General features: G+C 39.8%; 1 protein-coding gene across 4 annotated transcripts; it reads right to left on the minus strand.

Annotated features, from left to right (window-relative positions):
• Positions 1–25: 25 nt before the first annotated feature.
• LSM14A (LSM14A mRNA processing body assembly factor) lies at positions 26–19,145 on the minus strand. 4 transcript variants are annotated; one of them, XM_086847796.1, is made up of 10 exons: positions 18,805–19,145; positions 11,161–11,324; positions 9,838–9,970; positions 8,767–8,886; positions 6,822–6,998; positions 6,448–6,510; positions 5,696–5,875; positions 3,942–4,113; positions 2,874–3,102; positions 26–1,827 (listed from the first exon to the last, which is right to left on the minus strand). In XM_086847796.1, the coding sequence occupies exons 1-10, from the start codon at positions 18,923–18,925 to the stop codon at positions 1,804–1,806; spliced, it is 1,383 nt and encodes a 460-aa protein (XP_086703922.1). In that variant the 5' UTR covers positions 18,926–19,145; the 3' UTR covers positions 26–1,803. The 4 variants fall into 4 exon arrangements, with proteins under 4 accessions (XP_086703922.1, XP_086703921.1, XP_086703924.1 ...); XM_086847795.1 differs by having other exon boundaries at positions 8,767–8,889; XM_086847798.1 differs by lacking the exon at positions 6,448–6,510.
• Positions 19,146–20,488: the final 1,343 nt, after the last annotated feature.

Consider the following 20,488-nt stretch of genomic DNA (forward strand, 5'->3'; position numbering starts at 1 on the left):
CGAACGCAACAAAGAAGCGCCGCCGTGCCGCTTTTACCCAACAGTTTATTCTGGTTTCAAATTAAAAAAAACAGAAAGCCTGGGCGGGCGGGACGGGGCGACGCAGGGTTTGCCCCCGCCCGCGGCTCCCGGCCCGGGTATTTACAGCTGGAACACCTCAGACAGTAAAGAGTTATTGCAACAGGACAGCACTTGCCTCTACGGTCAAAAATCTCAACAGGTGTTCAGAATCATGACTTGTGGATCCCAAAAGGCAGTTGTTAAACATGCAAAAACATTACTAAACAATATTATCTAACTTCTACAGCTGTCAAATACTTGACCTTAATAAGGAAACCAATTACAAAATACTTCCTTGTAGTGCTATACAAAAGTTATAAAATTAAGATTCTATCAACCACTTTTAAATATTCCAATTTTTCAACAGTGCAGTTTTTTACGTCTTTATCACCACTGAACATTTTGAAGTAAAAAAAAAAAAAAAAAATCAGCAAATTAGATCAAAGTGATGTAATCTTTGGATCCCTTTATTCCTGTGGCCTTCATATACATACACAGACACAAATGACCAGGTTTCTATTTCAGCATATCAGAAAGTTGCAACTAGTTATCCAGAAGTGGCAAAAAGTCCATACTGTCATTTGTGACTTCGTGGTCTTAGAACCAGAGTCTCAATGTCTCCAAGCTACGGTCTATCAAAATGCAAACAACTTCAAACACTAAGAATTCTTTAAATTGCTCATTTCTACAGGTATTACAACAAAGTTAACGTTTCAAGAATTGACAAATGGAGACAGACTTTTATCCCAGGCATTCCAGGAGAATCACCAACTCGTGTGCCTGGTCCATTATTAAAAAAAGTTAATATTTCTCACTAAGTAAAATTAATTGCAAATCTTGACATATGAAAATTCCTTTTCTCCTTTTCTTTGAAAATATCTCCTTAACTTGGTCAAATCCTGTGATATGCCAGAAACTACAAAATCAAATTCTTGCAAGAGCAGTGAAGCGTGTATCCAGTTTTGTGTAATGGAAGAACATTTTCAAAACTTCATTATAGTCCAAATATAAAATCAAACATTTAAGCTTGAAAAGCTGCTAAAGAAAAAAACCCCCAACTAATTCAGTGTTCTTCAGCATATCAACTTTCTGCAATAACAGTATGTTTACCGACTTAAAAATGTTTATTCTTTAAAAAATTAGTTGCTTTTTATACAGCTATACAAAGTTTGTAATGTTTCTTTGGCAATGGGATATAATGGAATTTTACAACTATATAAAAACTTTCCTTTGCCTAAGAAACAGTATTTACTGTGTGTACATATCTGACTGACAAAGCAAGTTTTCTACTGTCCAGCACCCTAGTTGATACAAGAACAACTACCTCAAAAGGGATTTTACAGGATTTCCAAAAAACAACCTTCGGTGGGTCAAAACACTCACAGTATCGACGGCCTTCTGCATACCATTGTCCTTACAACTTGAAGCAATTATCAAATACAGTTTAGTAATAAGAAAAATCCTTTCAGTGATGAAAAAATACTTAAACTCCATCGAAGTACTGCTTATAATTAACTATACATAAGAAATTACTTATCCTTCTGTCTCAAATATATTTAATGCTTACTGTTTTCAAAGATGGCCATTTCTCAAAAGTAACTGCATTACACCCCTTTGAAATTAAATAGTTAAATCCCAGTGCTGGTGACAAGTATACAGCAAATTCATTCTTTGCAGAGATCAAAACTATTTCTCTGATTCAAGAAGATCTAGACGTTCACCTGGTTTCAGCTTTCTTGTAGACTACGCAGCAACTTTGTTGTCTTTCTAGAGGGAACAGAAGTACAGTGTTAAAATTGCAAAACAAACCTTACAAACCAATCTGGGCAACAGCCCTGGGAGCAGTTGTGCTGTGCTGGCTATTCCCCATGTCCAGCAGCAGAAGGGAGACCTCCGGAGGAGATCAGGTTGGCATCTGGTCAAAGCCCCTCAGTCTGGCAGTGAGTAGAGCCAAATAGAAGCACAGCACAAATCCTCAGCCCTTACACCATCTCCTACTCAACTGGAAGGCAGCAAGATCTTGTTTAGAAATTCAAATTGCTAATCTTCGATCCCTCATTTCCATTCGCTTTCAGCTACCCAAAGTTTCTTTTAGTCACAGGACTAACTGTTGCGAACTAATCAAGGAATAGCTGAGGGATGTCTCACAACAGAGAGGAATATGCTGTGATGAAACCCCTCTTTTTTAATTAAAAAAAAAATTTAAATTTCTATCAAAGATCAAGAGATTTTTGTTTGCAAAACTCTAACTGCTCATGCAGTAAACTAACAGAAGTTGCTCTACGGTCCCAGTCAGAACTCTAAAAGCCTAGTTTATCTGAACCAATCTGGATTGTTGTCTTTGTTACTGTTTTTAACCAGTACACCAGTCAATAGGATTTGTGCCAACTCATTTCACAATGATTCAGAAGTTTGTTGCACACTGGAAGCAAGTTAAATTATTCCTTCTCATTCTTTGTATTTTACAATATTGCTTGGAAAATGCTTGCAATTTACATTTCTAACACTTGCATTCCATCTGTAGAACTCTTTTTTCCCCTTTCTTTTTTTTTCTCCTCCGCAATACCAGCTATCAAATAGCTATTCAGGTCATGTGATGAAAGACAACCTTTATTTTTGATTGCTGTTGATAGTAAAATGATGCAATGTAACTAAAATTTCAGCATTAATGGACTTTGAAAAAGTAGCTCAGAGTCCCTGCTGAATGCCGCTCAAGAAATTCTTGTTCAACATCAAATCTAAAGGCAGGAGATTTTGAGCACTCCTTTCCCAGAGCAGTGGATTGGGTCAGAGCCACGTGCAGAGCACCTTACCCTATACTCGAAGTCAGCGAACTCCCTCCCTCCGCGGCCTCCTCGGAAGCCACCGCGGAAGCCGCGGGAGGCGGGGAAGCCGCCCCTGCCGCCCCCCCGGCCTCTGCCCCCTCGGAAGCCGATGACGCCCCGGCCCCTGTAGCCGCCGCGGCCGCGGTTGGGGCGCAGGGGGATGCCGAAGGTCTCGGCGTTCAACCGCCGCTCCTCGGCCCAGGTCGGTCGCCGCTCCCTGCAGCACAGAACGAACACGGATTGCTGTGAAACACTTGGTGAGGAAGGGAGAGGCGCCAGAAAGCGCCTGAGATTAAAAATGATGCATTAATCACATGGGAAATCTCCATGGTATCCCTTCCACAAGAACCCAGGTGTCTGCTACACTTCACTGGACTCATCAAGAAGGAACATATTACAGAGTCATTAATTAGATATTAATAATGCTCTAAGAGTTTGCCATACTGAAGAACACACTCTGCATCCTCTGCACACAGTATCATTTAAACCAAGAAACAGTTTACAGTTACAGATGTTATTTTATCTGGCTTCGAGTACAATCAACAACTCCCCCTCCTGCAAGTCAAAATAGGTCAGCAATCCACATTGACATGTCTAATAAAAATGCAGCAGCACAAGATAAGCTTTAATTTTCCTGAAATGATTTCTGCCCACTTGAATAACACTACTAGCCAAGACAGTTATGTAATCTGCTTAGAAACCATTATAAAAGCAGGGTCATAATTGATTTAACTGAAGTGTTAATTTAGGACCAAAGCAAAACAAACAAAACAAACCAAACCCCCCCATCTTAGTAAATCTGGGAAGGAGATTCTAGAGCCTGTGCATTAAGTTCTAAAAGCATGGCTCTAAAACATCTTAAAATACCTTGCTATGACCACATTGCACCTGCCCACAAAGAAATTTTGTGCTTCTCATTTCTGTTTTATTTTTGCCAGCTGCAGAGGAAATAAGCTCTAATCACCTTTGATTAGAGTTGACTGGAATCAGTAGCACTGACAGTACTGTAAAATATAGACATGCATTAAGCACAAAGCTTCTCCTTGCAGGACATACCTATTGTCATCACAGGAAATGTTATCAAAGAAGGATTTGGTTTTGTCATAGTAGCAATTGGGTCCAAGTGGATCTTCCTCATCGGCATTCCCTTCGCTGTTTTGGGTATCAACACCTGAGTCACCTTTGTCTTCTCCATTTACAGGCTTCTCTGGTTTCTCAAGTTTATCTTCTGGAAAACAAAAAGAAAACAGAAGCCTAAAAAATCCAGCAGTATCCACTTCTTCCCAGTCAGAGAGGAACTATACTGAATGCTACAAAAATAATTCAATATGGAAGTCAAATAATTTCACATGTAAATTAGAAGGTATTGCTGCTGCTGTCTGGAAGTTTCTATGCTTCCTGTGGGTTTAGTTAAAAAAACCCTGTGCAGAATTAATCTGATAGCCATCTATTTTCTCCCCTCTTTAGCTTCCTCCTTCCTGGGCTTAAGAGCCTCATTCAGTGAATCCTCCTGAAAGCCATCCCATGGTTTTGTTCATCCCTGTTGTCCTTCTCCTTTGTCTTCTGGTTTTGCTGTTATCTCCTTTAAGACGCAGGGCCAGCATTCTGACTTTATGTTGTATTTATTTCCTAATAATGCTAAAAGTTCAGCTTACTGTTTTGACTGGTACTGAAAACAAAGCTGACAGCTCAACACCTGCAGCTATTACTATCTTCAAATCTCATTCCTAAATGTATACAGCTTAAATCTCACAATGCTGTGCATAAACTTCACGTAACTAGCTCAACCTTTCCACACCACAAGAATTACCACACTCAGAAACATTTCTACAGCTATTTATAGCTATGAATTATACTCTATATAATACATATTATAAATAATATTATAAAATACTATAATACTAATATATTATGCATATAAAACGGATATAGTATTTTATACATATTTTTTATATGTAATTTGCATAATATTATAGCTTTCCCTTTTCCATTTATTATTCTGAAAAAAACAACAGTACCAACAGCAAACCAGCTCACTGAAAAATGGTCCAGAAAAACAGGCAAGCACCACAGGACAGATCTTATGGGACTCAATGGATGTTTTTATTCTACACTGAAATCTGACCATTTATTCCCACCTTTTGTTTCCCAGCTTTTAGCCAATCATTCACTGAAATAGGGAACTCACTATATTAACCTGCAACAATTTTGTCCAAAAATAGTAGCAGCAGTGCAACAAACAGGTGGCTGGTCACAAGAGAATGAGGTAATCAAAACAGAATCCTGCTAGAAAACAAGTGCTGGCAGCATGGTTTCTAACTACTCCTGGGTTCCTCTGGAAAAGGATAAAAGCAAGAAAATACTAGAAACCTTCAAACAAACTCTCCTGCATACTACAGTGAAGTTCTGATCCTAAACTCCTTTGCTTTTGGTCTGTAATTGACATTATAATTTTGGTCTAATAATTGAAAACCTAAAATATGGATTTTCTTTTCTTGCATCCTTTCCAGAACTTTAAAGTCACAAACATTATTGGGACTTCTGGGTAAGTAATCTGCATTTTTAACAGAGACTTGTTAGAACGTCACAAATAATATCTGCTAGCTATAATTTTTAAAAACTCAAACACTGAGCCAAGTATTTAATTAACGTATGATCCCAGTTTACTTATTAATTGGTTTTTAAATTTATTTTTTAATGACTGCGAACAAGACTTAATACTGTATGCCTTTTAAGAGTTTTCTCCAAGGTAGGATCAAAACAGCAAGATAGCTTTTCCATGCTCAAACCTAAAGCAAAAATTGGTTTACCTTTTAATTTAAGTTTGTTATGAAATTCTCTATCAATTTCCTCCTTATTGAATTGTGCATTTGCACTTTCAAAGTCAAAGTCCTTCTCAAACTTCATTGGACCATCCCTCCTAATACCAAATCTTCCTCGGCCCCCTCTGTGACCTCCACGGCCTCTCCGTGCTGCAGGTGCACCTGGAACTGAAAAGAGGGAAATTCTGTTTGTGGATCAGCTTTCCTCTGAGGGTGGTGGAGGGTATTTTGGTTTTTTGGTTTGCTTTCTCATTCCTGGGGTAACAGGTTGGGACTTCAGAAGTGCATGAAGAGAATGCCTGTTGTTTAATGTCTCATCAGAGCAACTTGTAATTTGTAAATTCACTTACAGTAACGATGGCACAGACAGCATAACAGTACTGAATCTGTGTGTCAAAAGACTCTCTAAAAGTCATTAAAAGCTTTTGGAAGAGGAGTTAAAATATTAGTAGTGTTTCAGTCAAGTATTTTTCTAGAAAGTCTTATTTCATACTATTATGTTTATAAATCCCTGAATGGTCCCTGATTTACGTTTTTATTTAAATTGATTGCTTAGTATAAACCAACAAGAAGAGATTTTTCTCTTTAATGTTGACTTTATTTACTTGTATTCTTCTGGCTCAAGGCAAAATTGCTACCCTCTCAAGGCAAAATGTGAAAGAATTTATTTATTTTAGCAAATTTAAAAAAAACTTATTGGTCTGAAAACAATGATAGCTATTTCTCAAAACATGATTTACCAATTTGTCGTTTGTTTTCATTTCTGAGTTCATTTTCTGATCTTGAAACCTTGTGTGCTTCAGCTAAAGTTGGAAATAAAAACATGATTTGTTTATCCAATTAGGTATTTTTGATCATACTTTTGTATATATAGTTCAGATTTTAAAAAAAATCCAAACCTATAAATGGAAACCACATGTTTAATTCATAAAAGAAAAAAAAAATATTTAGAATATATGCTTAAATTTAAAAAGAAATATGTATCTAATCCAGATCTCTGCTGGCCAACCTACCAGTAATAGACAGCAGGACAATTCCTATGTATTACCCTTTAAGAGAGCACTTTGTATGTGTATGGAAGGAATTAAGCTGTATGAAAACTATCCAAAGCTACCTCGTCTGTGCTCTTGGTTCTCTAGGGATTTTTGGCTTGCAGACACCAAAGGTCTGGTTTGTACAGGACTCCTCCTCCCAACGGGTGCTGGAGTGGGCAGGTGGGCTGAAGCTGTTTGTACAGCTTGTTCCATGGTGGGGCTCCTTCTCAAATGGTCCATCTGAGGGCTTGAACGACCTTGGGGAAAAAATAAAACAAAACCAAACCCCACAGGATTATTTCTCATCTACAAAGATGAGTTACTGGTCTCAACCAATCTAGACTCACAAGTTTATCTGGCTGAGCAGTCAAGACAGCTGAGTCAAAAAAAAAAAAAATTCTGCAACATCAGATCCACTAATTCAGAATAAAGGATATTTAGAAATACCCCTTCCTCCAGCCTAAAAGGAAATAATGGGCAGAACACCCAATCCCTACCAACCCATTAACTATGTGCATTTAGCTGAGGAATGAAACTTTGGCATTGATTGGAGATAAAAATGCTCCTTCTTCCTCCCTAGGATGTCAAGTGGGAAGGGGCTGCTCCCCAAGGCAGCAGTGCTGCTGCTTAGGCTCTGCTGCAGGATCCCTGCCCGTGCAAGGACAGCTGTGGGAGCTGCCCCACACAGCACTGCTCACACACAGCCACGTGCAGCACGAGGGGCTGGAGGCAGCAGCACCATCAGAACGGAGCCACTGATCCAGCCAGACAAGTTTACAACATCAAATAGGTAAATCTACGCAGAAATTAGAATAAGACTCAAGTCCCAGTGAATAAAAGAACAAGGCTCTATCTCATTACAAAACAAAAGGAAAACAAAAAATAAACCAAACCCACATAATCCTATGAACGAAACAGAACACAACAATAAATCCAACCATCCCACGCTTGCAATCTACGAAGACCAAAAATATTTTCCAGAGCAAACACACTGAGAAAAAACCTGTTAATGCCCCACAGGAAATGCTGTGGCAGAATGTATGTTCACCTGGAGCATAAGTCATATATATTCATACATGTCCATGAATCATACAGGCTTTAAATACAGAAACTCAAACTACTGTTGCAACAGAGAAAGTCTCAGCATACTTTTGCCCCTTGAATAAATCCAACAAAGTAGAACCTATCTTTGGCAACCCACTCAACTAGTCCTAGAAACACTCCTCATGGATATACAAATGGAATTTAGGAAAAAACCTGTTTGTTATAAGTGTTTTGCCCTTTAAAATGACTGCATAATTTAAAAATGGCATTAGGAATATATCTTGGCACATACTTTGACAGTAAGGAAAAGTGGAAGAGCAGGAAATAATGGGGTTTGAGTTTTCAAGGAGCAATGTTAACAACATTTGCACAAAGGGTGAGGGTGAAGTTGCCCAATGTTTGCTTTCTTTTTTCTTTGCCATTCAATCATTATCATTATCATCCGGAATCTAATTTTTTCCAGTATTACATAAACTATCCATACAGTTCCTGTTACTATTTAGCTCACTTAAGTGTCATGTCACTATCTCTACAAGAAATCAAGTCTGCTGTTAATATCATATATGTAACTATACATGAACAGAAGAACTACAGTTAGGAATAAAGATTTTACAATTTTAACCTGAAGGACTTTCCATTTCAATCAGTATGAAGTATCTGCAGCTCTGGCATGTTATCAGTAAAACTAAATACTGAATTTCCACATGTACTTCTTTGCTAACATTACTTCACATAATTAAGTCCTATTTCTCAGTACAGATGCTTTAAAGGTAACAATAAATGCATTACTACCTGCAGCAGTCCAAGATGTAGAGAAAACACATTTAAGAGCAAACACAAAGCCTCTCTGTGTTTCCTAGGTTTAATACCAAGTGTTTTCATGAGAGAATTCACCTGTTTGGTTGGCATTTCCAGCAACCACCAAAATCACAAGGACACAATTGTTCAAAGAAAGACTGAAGTCACTAAAAAAGATTTTACCTTGAGACATCTGTGATTTTAGTGATCTTGCATCTGTTGTAAATGCAGAACCAACTGCAGTGCTTTGGGACATGCTAGCACTGCCTGAAGAGTCTGTTCCAAAAGATGTTAAAGAACCTCCTGCTTTGAAAGAAATAATATAGTTGTAAAATGTGTTTTAGAGTTGTTTTTTTTTTTAATTAGCACTAAATGATTAGTGAAGCTTTATTAGGCAGTTATTCTAGAGTACTCGTAAGTCTGCCCATCCCATACTTTTTGTTTAATAAAAAAGATGTATGCTCATAAGCTGGTAAGACTAATATCTTGATTTTTTTAATCTAAAATGAAAAAGAGCACTTCTAACTTCACCATCACAAGTATCAACAAAACACAGTCATTTTACAGAGCCATATGTGTTATTGGTACATATCTCCATTTACGATCCTTTCAGCAAAAATATGACTGCCATATCTTAATTAATTGATATCAAATTACAGCCAATTCTACAGCCTTTCTTTCACATGGCTAACATTTTCAGTACCAGGTGTAATACTGCTGCCATAACAGTTAAAAGACTGTAAGTTCCTATGAGAAAAACTAAGCTGTGAAATAAACTCTCAGGGTGGAAGGCAAGCTGGTTGGTCAGTCTCAGAGAATGTGCAGGATAAAGGAGCAAGTAGCCCATGCAGCTCACAAACACTTCCAGTGCCTATTTCCCACCTAACCAACACCTCACGAACAGCTGGAAGACTGTGCTGGTACATGGCTGCTGAATAATCCAAATCCTTAGTTAAGGCACACAGCGCCTGATCAACCCAACAGCACAGCTATGGGGCTTCTCTGGAGGGGCTGCCTCTACCACTTGTGAAATATAATGAATACTTGTTCCTCTGAGGTAGGTGTTTAGTTCTCAATCATAATTATTTTGATTTAAGATGCAAAGACTGTGAAGAACTCTCTACTTTTGAGCTAAACTGCAGAACTAACAGAGACGAAGGACTTAGACTCTGCCTTAGGATAAGACTGATGAAATTCTAAGCAGTGACGACTGTCTGTGCACACACAGAGCTTCACTCCCAGGAAAACACCTACCAACTCCCACAGCGCCGAACTGCTGCCCCACCAGCGGGCTCGGGCTGAACTGACTGTACGCAGGCATCCTGCCAAAAGGACCATAGGACCCCACAGACTGGAATGAAGATGTAGTCGAAGATCCTAGTGAAGACTAAAGACAAAACACACACACACTAGCAAAAATGCGTATTTACACAAAAATTAGGAAATAGTTCTGTGAGGCAAGAAATGTAGAAACTCTAAAATAAACATTTTCCAAAGTATGTACAGCTTAGAAAGCACTTTTACCCTTCCACCATGGCAGACCTGTGGAAACAGTACCACAGAATTTTGCAATCTTCCCTATAACCTCAGACACCGGACTCTCTTGTCCGACACACAGATACAAGCTTTGTTGGTAAATTTAGAAAGAGTCCTATCTTTCAAACCCCACACGTACAATAAGACACCCAAGCATACTGGAGAAGGCTGGGGTTACCAGTTATTTGGGTTCCCAGTAACACAACTTCACTCTTGACTACAACTGAGAAGGACTTGCACCAAGTTTAATAAAAGTCCGTGGAGAAACGCAAAGGCACCTTGTAAGGAAGTTCAAGAATTTTATCCTACAGAATAGATAAAGCAGTAGAATCGTATTACACAGAATTATCAACCTCCATTTGAAGCAAGAGATTTCCCCTTGCTCTCAGGGATAATTTCAAGATACCCCATAAGCACAATCAGAGGCAACAAATTTCTGAGGAAACTCTTTATCAGTCTGTTTACTACAAAATGGCAGACTAATTAAATCTGAAGGCTTCAAGTTTTAAGTTGCTTTCCCCTCAGAAACCAAGTACTCATTATTCAAGTAACTGCCTTATAGTATGAAGCCTGTTTAAAAACACATAACTAGATGAAACACTTTAAAGTTATAGTCAGCAAAAAATGTTGAACATTAAAACAAAAATAACACAAACAAGCAAACAAAAGCAAAATCAATGATCTGGAGATATTTCAGCATCTACTCCATTTGATTTATAGCAAGTCTGATCTTCCCAAGAACTATGTGTCCTCCTAAGCCAAGTCCTTTTCAAAAAAGGCATCAAGACCTACATAACATCCTCAGTTGGTTTTGAAAAGACAGCAGCTTTGGTATGTAGTGGACAGTGCAAGAGTTAGATTTCAACCTTCATTTTCACAGTTAAAACTGTGAAAGGAGAAAATACTTTCAGAGTTCTTTACCATTGCGTTGTGAACCTTACAGTGATAAACACTTTAATTTTTAAGCACTCAGCTAGAGAGCACTTAACCTAGCAAGTTACCTCTTCAGCAACAATTATTTACAACTCTGTTTTGACATACCTGAACAATAGCAGGGTCCTGTGGCAAGGAGCACTGAGGTTTCGGTGGCTCACAAACAGTCAGGTCTTTAATGTCGCTGCCACGGAATATAATGTACTCAAAGACTTCATCGCGAGGTGGGATGGGTCTGTCCGTCGGTCTGTCTTCTGTACCAAAGGAGCGAACTGCAAAGTTGGGAAGAGAGAAAAAGAATGAAATGTCCCACATTCAACAAAAGGGTTTAAAATATACAGAGACCGACAGCTTTAAATAATAAAAAAATAAAATTTCATTGAGAAAAAAACTTTTATTGAATTGGCATCATATTCTTTATCATTATGAACTCTCCTCAGACAAACAAGTAATTTTAGCTAAAAATTCTGAGTTAAAATCCAAGCTGAAAGACTGAGAGATCATTTATGCAACCAATTACATGTTGAATATTTCAACTGTTTTGTGAAGGTAAGGGGAAGCAGCAGAGCAGGTTTTTTTTGTCTGGTAAGTCAATCCTATGAATCAACGAATAGACGAGTTTACATACTTCATATTTCTGTATTTGCAAAACAGGAAAAATATGCTAATACTACTAGAAGCTGGAATATTAAAAATTATCACATGTGAATTTCTCAAGAGATTAAAAATTTAATAAAACAACAAGAATTCTGTGGTATGTATATACAATTTTCACTAAGCAAAATGCATTCTTCCTGGTGTAAGGCTCATATGATCTCTGCCAAATTAGGTAAACTCACCGGGGCATAACTATCTTCCTAGTGTGCACCATACCAAGACATTAAATTCCTTGTATGAATTCCAACAGCTTTCTGACTGCACAGCAAAGAAGCAATCAAGCTTTTCCTTTTGCACTACGTATAATCACTACATTATACAAGTGATACCACCACTTTGCTGTCACTGCCCTCTCAGAAACTTTTCCTCATCCTTAGACTGCCAACCCTTGGTGAGTATCAAATGAAACAAACAAATAACTGAAGAAGAGATTTGTCTCAAAGGGCTAGTTTTGTAAGCAAAAACTAACCAATGGATTAAAACCAGAGAGGGGAAAAAACCAAGCCCCCAAAATCATGACAGTCACATTCAATCACAATCTCATCAACTTGTAGCGGCTTTAACAATCCCTCATGACTTTTTCCTCCAGCCTTTCAGAAAGTGTTTGCTTTGCAAGGTACAGGTTATGCTGAGGAAAAAAAAAAATAAAAAAAAATCTGTACTTTGCTTTAATTTACCAGAATCAGATTTCCCTCCATTTTCAGATGCATCAACATTTTGGAGACATCATTAGGCACTTTTTTTCAGCCACAGAATCATTAGTCAAGAAAAGCAGTCTCCCATAGAGATGCATAAAGTAATTCTGAGTCATTTCTCAGGCTGCACCAGCCATCTTCCATCACTGTTGCTTCTTGTGATACTGCATAAACAGAGCTTAACAGTCAGGTATTAAATTTTTTTCAAGAAGCATAATTCAGGGGTAAAGAGATCGTGTCCATATTACAAAGAAAATAGTATTAAGTGGTTACAATTATTTTGTTCATGTATCATCTAGTGAGCTAACTTTCATTATCTTTTGTGCTTCTGTGCATCTGAAAGTCTGCTCTGAACGGTACTACAAAATGTGAGCAATGTAAAAAGGCACACACTGTTTAGTTAATGTCAGTCCTTGTTAGAAGAGGAATCTGTCTTCTTTTCCTCTACAGAAAAAAGTGTCTGAAGCTTAAGAATTTGCAGAAATTAACTCAAAGTAACGCACAGTAGCTTAATAATATTATCAATGGGTCGTGTGCATTCCTTGCTTTTTATTCACCAGGCTTTTCTATTTCACTATCTTAACCATGGATCTACCCTCTTTCTTTTTTCTTTACTTTCTTTTTCTTTTATACTCTAATTTATCAGATAATTAATAAATTATCTTGGACTTTCATTCCATCATTTGACCTGCTGCCTTGGTAAGTAAAACCAAAGTTTATTCTGTACTGATTCTCTCTGTTCCATACTGAAATGGTTTCTCCAGTAGCCATTTTGTCTACAAAGGTGAACAAAAATGGCCAGAGTATGATCAGGAAGTTACCAAACATTTTACCTTCTAGCTAAAGTGAAGAAACTACTCTACAGCAACACTACAGAGAAAGGGTAGAAAGTTAGAGGGTTGCATTTTGCCTTTACATGGAAATAAAAATCTGATGAACTGAGGAAGAAATATGCTTTGAAAGTATTTCTCTTAAGTCAGAGCTACACTGGACACTAACACTACACTGTTCTAACACCTGGTAATTACCTTTCTCCATTCTAAACCAATTAAAAAAAAAAAAAGAGAACCACCAGACTTTCATCTACTAACGTGCTGAAAGAAGCAAAGGGATTTCAGTGCATGTTAAAAAACAATGTCTTTCTCCACACCATGAAATTATCATAACATCAAAAGGAAGTTTTTCAATGCCAAAATTTAGAACTGATCTTTAAGAGATTCAACTGTCTATGCAGCTAACTCAAGCCACTGATATGGTTGCCAATGGTTTAGCAATAAAACACATCAAGACTTGCTACTAAAAGTTTGATTCTTCCTTTATTTCTCTCCTGCTTCAAATCAAACTGGTTTTACCACAGCCTTCTGCAAAATATAAACACAATTTCATCCAATGAAAATTTGCTCTGCTGGAGAGAAGTAAACTCCCCTGATTTGCAGTTCAGACTCACCCTCTTGCCACAAGCAACCAAAATAACCACCCCAAGTCCAATTTCCTTTTAAAGCAGGAACCAGAACTGCACGTACAGCAATCTTAGGAAGGGCTACTTAATGAGTCCGCCCCAGTCAGAGTAGCGTTCAGGAGCCGAAAGTTAGTTTTTGTATTTTGCAAAGGCATACCTCTCTTTACAGTTTCTGTCTTCCTCACTTAGATTAGGATTTAACACAATCTGAGCTCATGAAAGTAATTAGTCTAATATTAGAAGTGGCCTGTATTAACAGGATTTTAGAAAGAAATAGCTTTTACCATGTTTTTCTCATACTCAGAAATATTAAGTTGCCAGAGTATCAAGAGCACAAGGTATTGCAGCAGCAGCAGGCTTAGAGCTGTATCCAGCTCTGTCTCTTGAGGAATTTCCTCAGACTACTTCCTTCCTCCAGAACAAGGTGCAGTGGTTCATATATAGCAAAATACTGAACAGCGAGGGGAGATGAAAATAAGCACGTGAAAGACAATCTTACAACTGTGGTAAATCTAATTAATCTTACCTTGTCGATTTCAGGATTGTTTTTTTCTTTGGTTTTTGAAAGAGCTAAACTGCCCTAAGGACTAGCAAACAAAAGGACAAACAGTACATGTTAAAAACAAACTTATTTTTTGTCAGTGTAAATACACACAATTAAGTAGCTAGCTAAAATATCTAACTCTCTCGAGCCTATTTATTTATATATTTGTGCCCAAGTAGTTCCATCAAGTTCATATTAAAGTGCTGTGAGCAACTTTTTGTACAGATTTTGACTGTGATATTACTACTATACAATATTTTAATGCATATTACCATATTTTACTACTGTAGCATTCAATGGAACATTGCAGCTTTCCCTGTCAGTTAATAGATATGATTACTTGTTGATTAACACAGGGAATCTAAGCCGAATCTTAGTCAGAAGTGAAGCCACTGACACCGTTAGCAAGAGGACTGTTTCCCTACAGCGTGAACTACTGCAAGCAGTAGCTCAGTCTGTGCACAGCACTGACACTCTTTCCTCACTCCCTGAGGAGCAAACACACACAGAAACCAGCTCCTCCTTGCTCCTAAGGCACCCAGGAGGAGCATGATGACTGAAATGAGAACACCACAGGGGAACAAATCATTTCCAGGCTCATTCCTCCACAACAATTAACTCAGCCTGCATTCCCTTACTTGCAGGAGATGGATGAGGGCAGTAGCCAGGAGTAGGCTTCGACAAGAGGAATTTTTCTGCTGTGACATACTGTGCACGAGTTTGGTTTGGCACACATGCCCTAACCTTCAAGACCCACAAGGAGCATGTTACTTAACTGACTAAAAACTGACTAAAAACATTCATAAACTATTGATAGAAAATTAACCCTTCTCTTTCCTGCTCCCACACCTGAATGAGCTCAACTCTTCACAAGATTTTAACTTTCCTCTGCCTTTGTCTTTCACCTGCAATTAATGTTCAGTAGAAGTCTAAAAGGGAAGTTTTCCTTTTGATGTGTCATTATGCCATGAACAACACTATCACAGACAGCTGAAAAAGCCAGAAGTTTAACTACTTTTTTAAATTACCAAAAGCTGTTTCATTAATATCTATCAATTATAATGGTTCCAATGCAACTCTCAATGGTCTGAGAGTTGCTAAGTGAGAACTGATGCATTATAGCAGAGACAATATATAATTTTGTTTCTTATACTCACATACCTAAGGATTCCCTGTTGTTAAAGCCACAAAGCCTTTTCTGACCCAACACTGTTGTTCCCACACAGCTTACCTGCATTAAAAATAACTCTCTCTAAAACAGTGCCTTGAAATAGGAAAGTGTTATGTATAACTAATAATGAAAGATCACATCTCCTTTTTAATGCCACATTTAAGATCAAGCACTGTGATTATTCTGTAAATGCCCCAGGTAGGGCAGCAATCATTTTCCAACAAGAAAACTAACAATGGCTTGCAAAGTCCTCTTAAATTGCTTGGACTTAATGAGGTTTTAAAAATTAACGATTTTTTTAAAAACTAAATGTTAACTAGAACCAGTAACTAGAAGGACATTTCAAGTTATTCTAACTTGAGGCTTAACAATAGGAGTGGGTTTTGGTTCCAGACACTGTCTGTGAGAAGCTGTCGATCCAAAGAAAACATAAGCACCAATAACATTTAAGAACCTCAAATGTCTCCACAGCTTGCTTAGTGTTTAGAATCCACTACGGATGGATGTTTTCCCTGTTATTTAAATAACTATACACTTATCCACTTTGTAAAAGGATGCATCACTTCATTTTATCGGACTGCAGCTTAGGTTAAAAATGTTATGCTCAATACTTAACAGTCCCTATCTTTCTCTAATTGTGAGATACAGGTTACAAGTTTTGCTTAGTGAAGAGATCACAACATTGCAAACAAAATGCTGATTAGAGAACTAGAGCAGACTGCCCCCAGTAAGGGAGAACTACAGTCTGTGCTGGCAATGCAAAAAACGTATTTCTATCTGAAACCCTAGACAATTTAAGATAAATGAAGGCATTCCATGAATACAACTTGGTGAGATTAATATCCGACTTTGGTTTAGCCTACACAAATCCTATGGCTGGGCAAATCCGTGGCTATTCAAGAACAGACTATCTCTACTTTTGCACTTTATGTCACCATTTCAGTGACCTCGGTTAGAATATGAATAATGATAAGGTGCCCTGCGTTTAGCTTAGGGAACAGTTATGTCACAGAGACTACACAGCTGAGCAAATGAAAGCATCAAGTGTTTTGGGGACTTTTTTTGTCTTTCTCTGGCAAAAAAGTTGACATTTGTGGTCAAGATTCTCATTAAACAGTTTTGGTTTGACTTCTGGACTCAGCACAAGAAGAAGAGGTAACTATTACCTGATCAACATATTTACAGCTAGAGTACAAGTTCTGCTTCTTTCACCAACAGACCTGGCCAACAATTAAGCACACTTGCCACCATATTGTCATATACATTCAATGGCCTAAGCCATGAAGCATTCTGTTCATGAGCACGGAGAACAGCTCTACAGTCTAATATGGTTGTTAATTCATCAGCTCCAGATTAATCTCAAGATTTTTGGTTCTGTGTGGCCTAGAAATACTGGTTTATTCTCTTCTGAATCATAACACTCTATTACAAAACACATTCTTCAGCTAACTCAGTCAAGTTTTATTAAAGTAAATTCAGTGGTTTAGAGTTACATTTCTGATGAGAGCTATGAGAAGAGAGTAGCTTAGACTTGTAACTTAGTTTGAACTATCTTAAATATGTACACTTTGGCAGACACACCACAGTATGACTTAACCACTCTTGAGAAGTCATGCAAAATTGGCTCGGTCAGCACTAAATCAGTCTAATTTTGGACAAGACTATCACAAGGTCCTCAAAGATAGGATTCTTTTTCTATGTATTTCTGCATAAACCTTAACAATCACAGCATGCAACTGGAATTTCTGAACATATATTTTTAATCACAGTATCCAGCTTTTGCTTGTATAAACCAAAACCAGCTGTCCTTTCAAAGTAGATAATGCAACTCCAGCCAGGCAATTTAACCTAAAGGCAACTTTAGAAATAAGTAAAAAATCACATAATGAAAGCTAACTGCCCCATAAACGAACTGTGCAAGCCTGGGACCAAACCCACTCTAGGGTGTTTCAAAGCCCATGTATCACCATTTACAAAACAGAGTAACCTATCCCTTAAACAATAACTGGGGGGCGGGTTGTTGTTTGCGAGGAGGGAAGGCCTTAAAGCACAAACAAGAATTACCACAAAGGCTCGCGAAAGCGAACACGCTGATGGTATGCACCAGCACCCGCGGCAGCTGTGCGGAACGGAACAGACCGGCGTTAAGCCTTTCCTATCAGCCAGGAACCGAGCTCTGGAATCCTCTCTGTTCCAAATATTTCATTTACACAAGGAGCAATTTTTCCTCTTACCTAATGGCTAGACAGACTCTCTGCTTTTACATATGGATTTAGATTACTTAGGAAGACTTCACAGAGGCTAGAAGTGTAAAGGAAAAAAATGCTGAGTTTTGCAGAATCTATTATAAAAAGGTTATTAAAAGTTATGACTTAATATTTTACGTTGAGAATGAACTGTCATGCATGAGAAACACTGAGGTCCTTCGAATGCCTAGTTTCAAAAATTTTTTTTCCCCAGCTCTCTTCTCAGAAAACCTGTTTTTTTAACTTTCTTATACATTCACTCAGATCCCTTCTCTCTCGATCTATAGATGTATATATATATCTTCTGACCGATAACATCTTCATAACCTTTTCGAACTACATATACCATATACCTCCAAAATTAACATCTTACGTTCAGCTTTTGTCGGTAATCCATCACTCAGGATACCCTTCAGACCCAAGCTGTCTGCCGTCCTAAGATGCAGAGCAATCCACTCACACACAACCCTATACCCTGTAGGTCTAGAATTTTTAACGATGCAAAGAAAATCTCTTTCTAGCCTCCCCCTCCTACTCCCTTTCACGCACTAGCTCTGAACCGCCGCGGGTTTCATACTTGCACTGTACTAGGAACACCTCTGAGCAGCCCCCGGCGCGGTACCGCTCCCGGCTGCTCTCCGCGAGGGTCCCTCCCCGCAGCGGGGGGAACAGGGGGGATCAGGGCCTCGCAGCGCTGTCGCGCCGCCGCTCCCACAGCCAGACCCTCTCCCGCTTCCACCTCCCCCGCAGCCGCCCCGCCGGGAGGACGGCGGGACGAGGCGGGCTCTGATCGAGCTCCGCCGGGCCCCCAGAGGCGGTAGGCCGCCCGCCGGGCCTCCTTAGCGCCCGGACAGCGCCGCGGCTCCAGGTCCTCGCTCAATCCCGGTCCCGCGGCCTCGATCCCGTCCCGCGGCCGCGCTCCCCTCCCGCCCCTCCCTGAGCGCCGCCGGGCCCGCTCCTCCGGCCGGCCGCGTCCTTACCCTTGGCTAGCGCCACCGTGGAGTTCTCGGTGTCGATGGTGTACAGGATCCCCTCATAGCGGATCTCAGCCTTGGAGATGAGGCTGATCTTACTCCCGATGTAGGGCGTCCCCCCGCTCATGGCGCTGCTTATCGGTCAGGGACACCCCTTCGCCGCTGCCGAGGGCTCTTTAAGCCAGGCACAAGCAGCCAAGTAAGCCCGACCCTGAGTCGTAGTAGGTGCTGTACTCCTGCCGCCCCGACCCGCCACTCCCCGCACAGCGGAGCCCTCGGCACAACCTTCAGCGGAGCGCTCAACACGGCCCGCGCCCCGCGGCTCCCAACATGGCCGCCGACTTCATCTTCCCTCACAGCGCCCCCCCCGCCCGGCCCGCCAGGTGCATGCCGGGAGCGCGGCTGCTCTCGCGATAACTGCGGACGGGAATGGTGCGTCGGGGTCCCGCGCGTGACGGCGGGAGCACAGCGCGGGGCTTCGGCTCGGCTCGGCCCGGCCCGGCCCGGCCCGGCCCCGCTCGGCCCGGAAGCCCCCAGCGCTGCCCCACACCGGCGGTCCCGTGTCGTCGCTCGGCTGCCCCGGCCCTGGTGCAGCTCGTGTCACCGGGCAGGTGACAGCAGCTTTGGTGATGGGGGTTCCGGGGTGTTTGAGGGCCCGGTGGTTGAGCGGCAAATCCTGGTGACTCCCGAGAGCAGTGGAGACATGCGGAGAAGCGCAGGAGTGGGGGGTGAGAACATCGCTTGGTGTTTTACTCTGCTGACAGGGTTGTCAGGTCCTGGCAGCCAACACGAAGCAACACAATTGTTGATGAAACCTTAACCAAAGTGTGGGATTAACCCTGAAAGAACACCCTTTTAGTACGAGTAAACACACACAAACACCTCATGATTTTGTGATTGCACTTGATTTGTGCACCTTAACTAAGAATCACAAATGAGGCTTCTGTTGGAGGCCACGATAGTGCCTCAGGCCCTCCTAGAAAACACCAGAACAAAGACAAACCTCTGGAAGCATGTTGGCTTTTGTTTCAGCAACTGGACTGTTTAAAATGACAATATAATATTGGCTTTTGCATTTATGTATTAGCTTTCACCTGCTGTTATTAATCCCAAGTATTTAGATATGGTACAATTTGTAACTCCTTTTAGCTGTTTATTAGTATAACACAATCTATTTGTTTTGCAGCATATAGCTTGTAGAAATAGTGGTGTGATGAATATATCTATGTATGCCTTAGCAAAACACAAAATGTTGAAATGCTCCTATATAACTAAGGGAATGGTGCAAAGCAATTATGCTTGTTTCCCCTACATCTGCTTACCAACCTCTCAAAGTAATAAGATAACAGTGACACAAAACAGAACACCAGAGAAGAATTAAAGGAAAAACTCCTTATCAAAGAGTGTGAAACAACAAGAGTGAAAAATAAGAAAAAATAAAATATGAATTTAACCCACAAGATCTCATGCAGGTAAGTCAGAGCGTAAAATCAAACAGAAGAGTTCCTAAAATATCAAAAAGGTCACAAGAGTATTTAAATAATACATGCAAGGTATATTTGTATCCTTTGTAATGTAACAGTATATGGAAAACATTATTTTAAGCTAAGCTGTGGTTTTTTTGGCCAATCACCAAAAACACCTCAGCACTAAATATTTATCCTTTTTTAATCCCTTTAGCAAACTTTTA

The sequence above is a fragment of the Cyanistes caeruleus genome, chromosome 12 (genome assembly GCF_971803275.1).
Source record: "Cyanistes caeruleus chromosome 12, bCyaCae1.hap1.1, whole genome shotgun sequence".
Classification (NCBI taxonomy): domain Eukaryota; kingdom Metazoa; phylum Chordata; class Aves; order Passeriformes; family Paridae; genus Cyanistes; species Cyanistes caeruleus.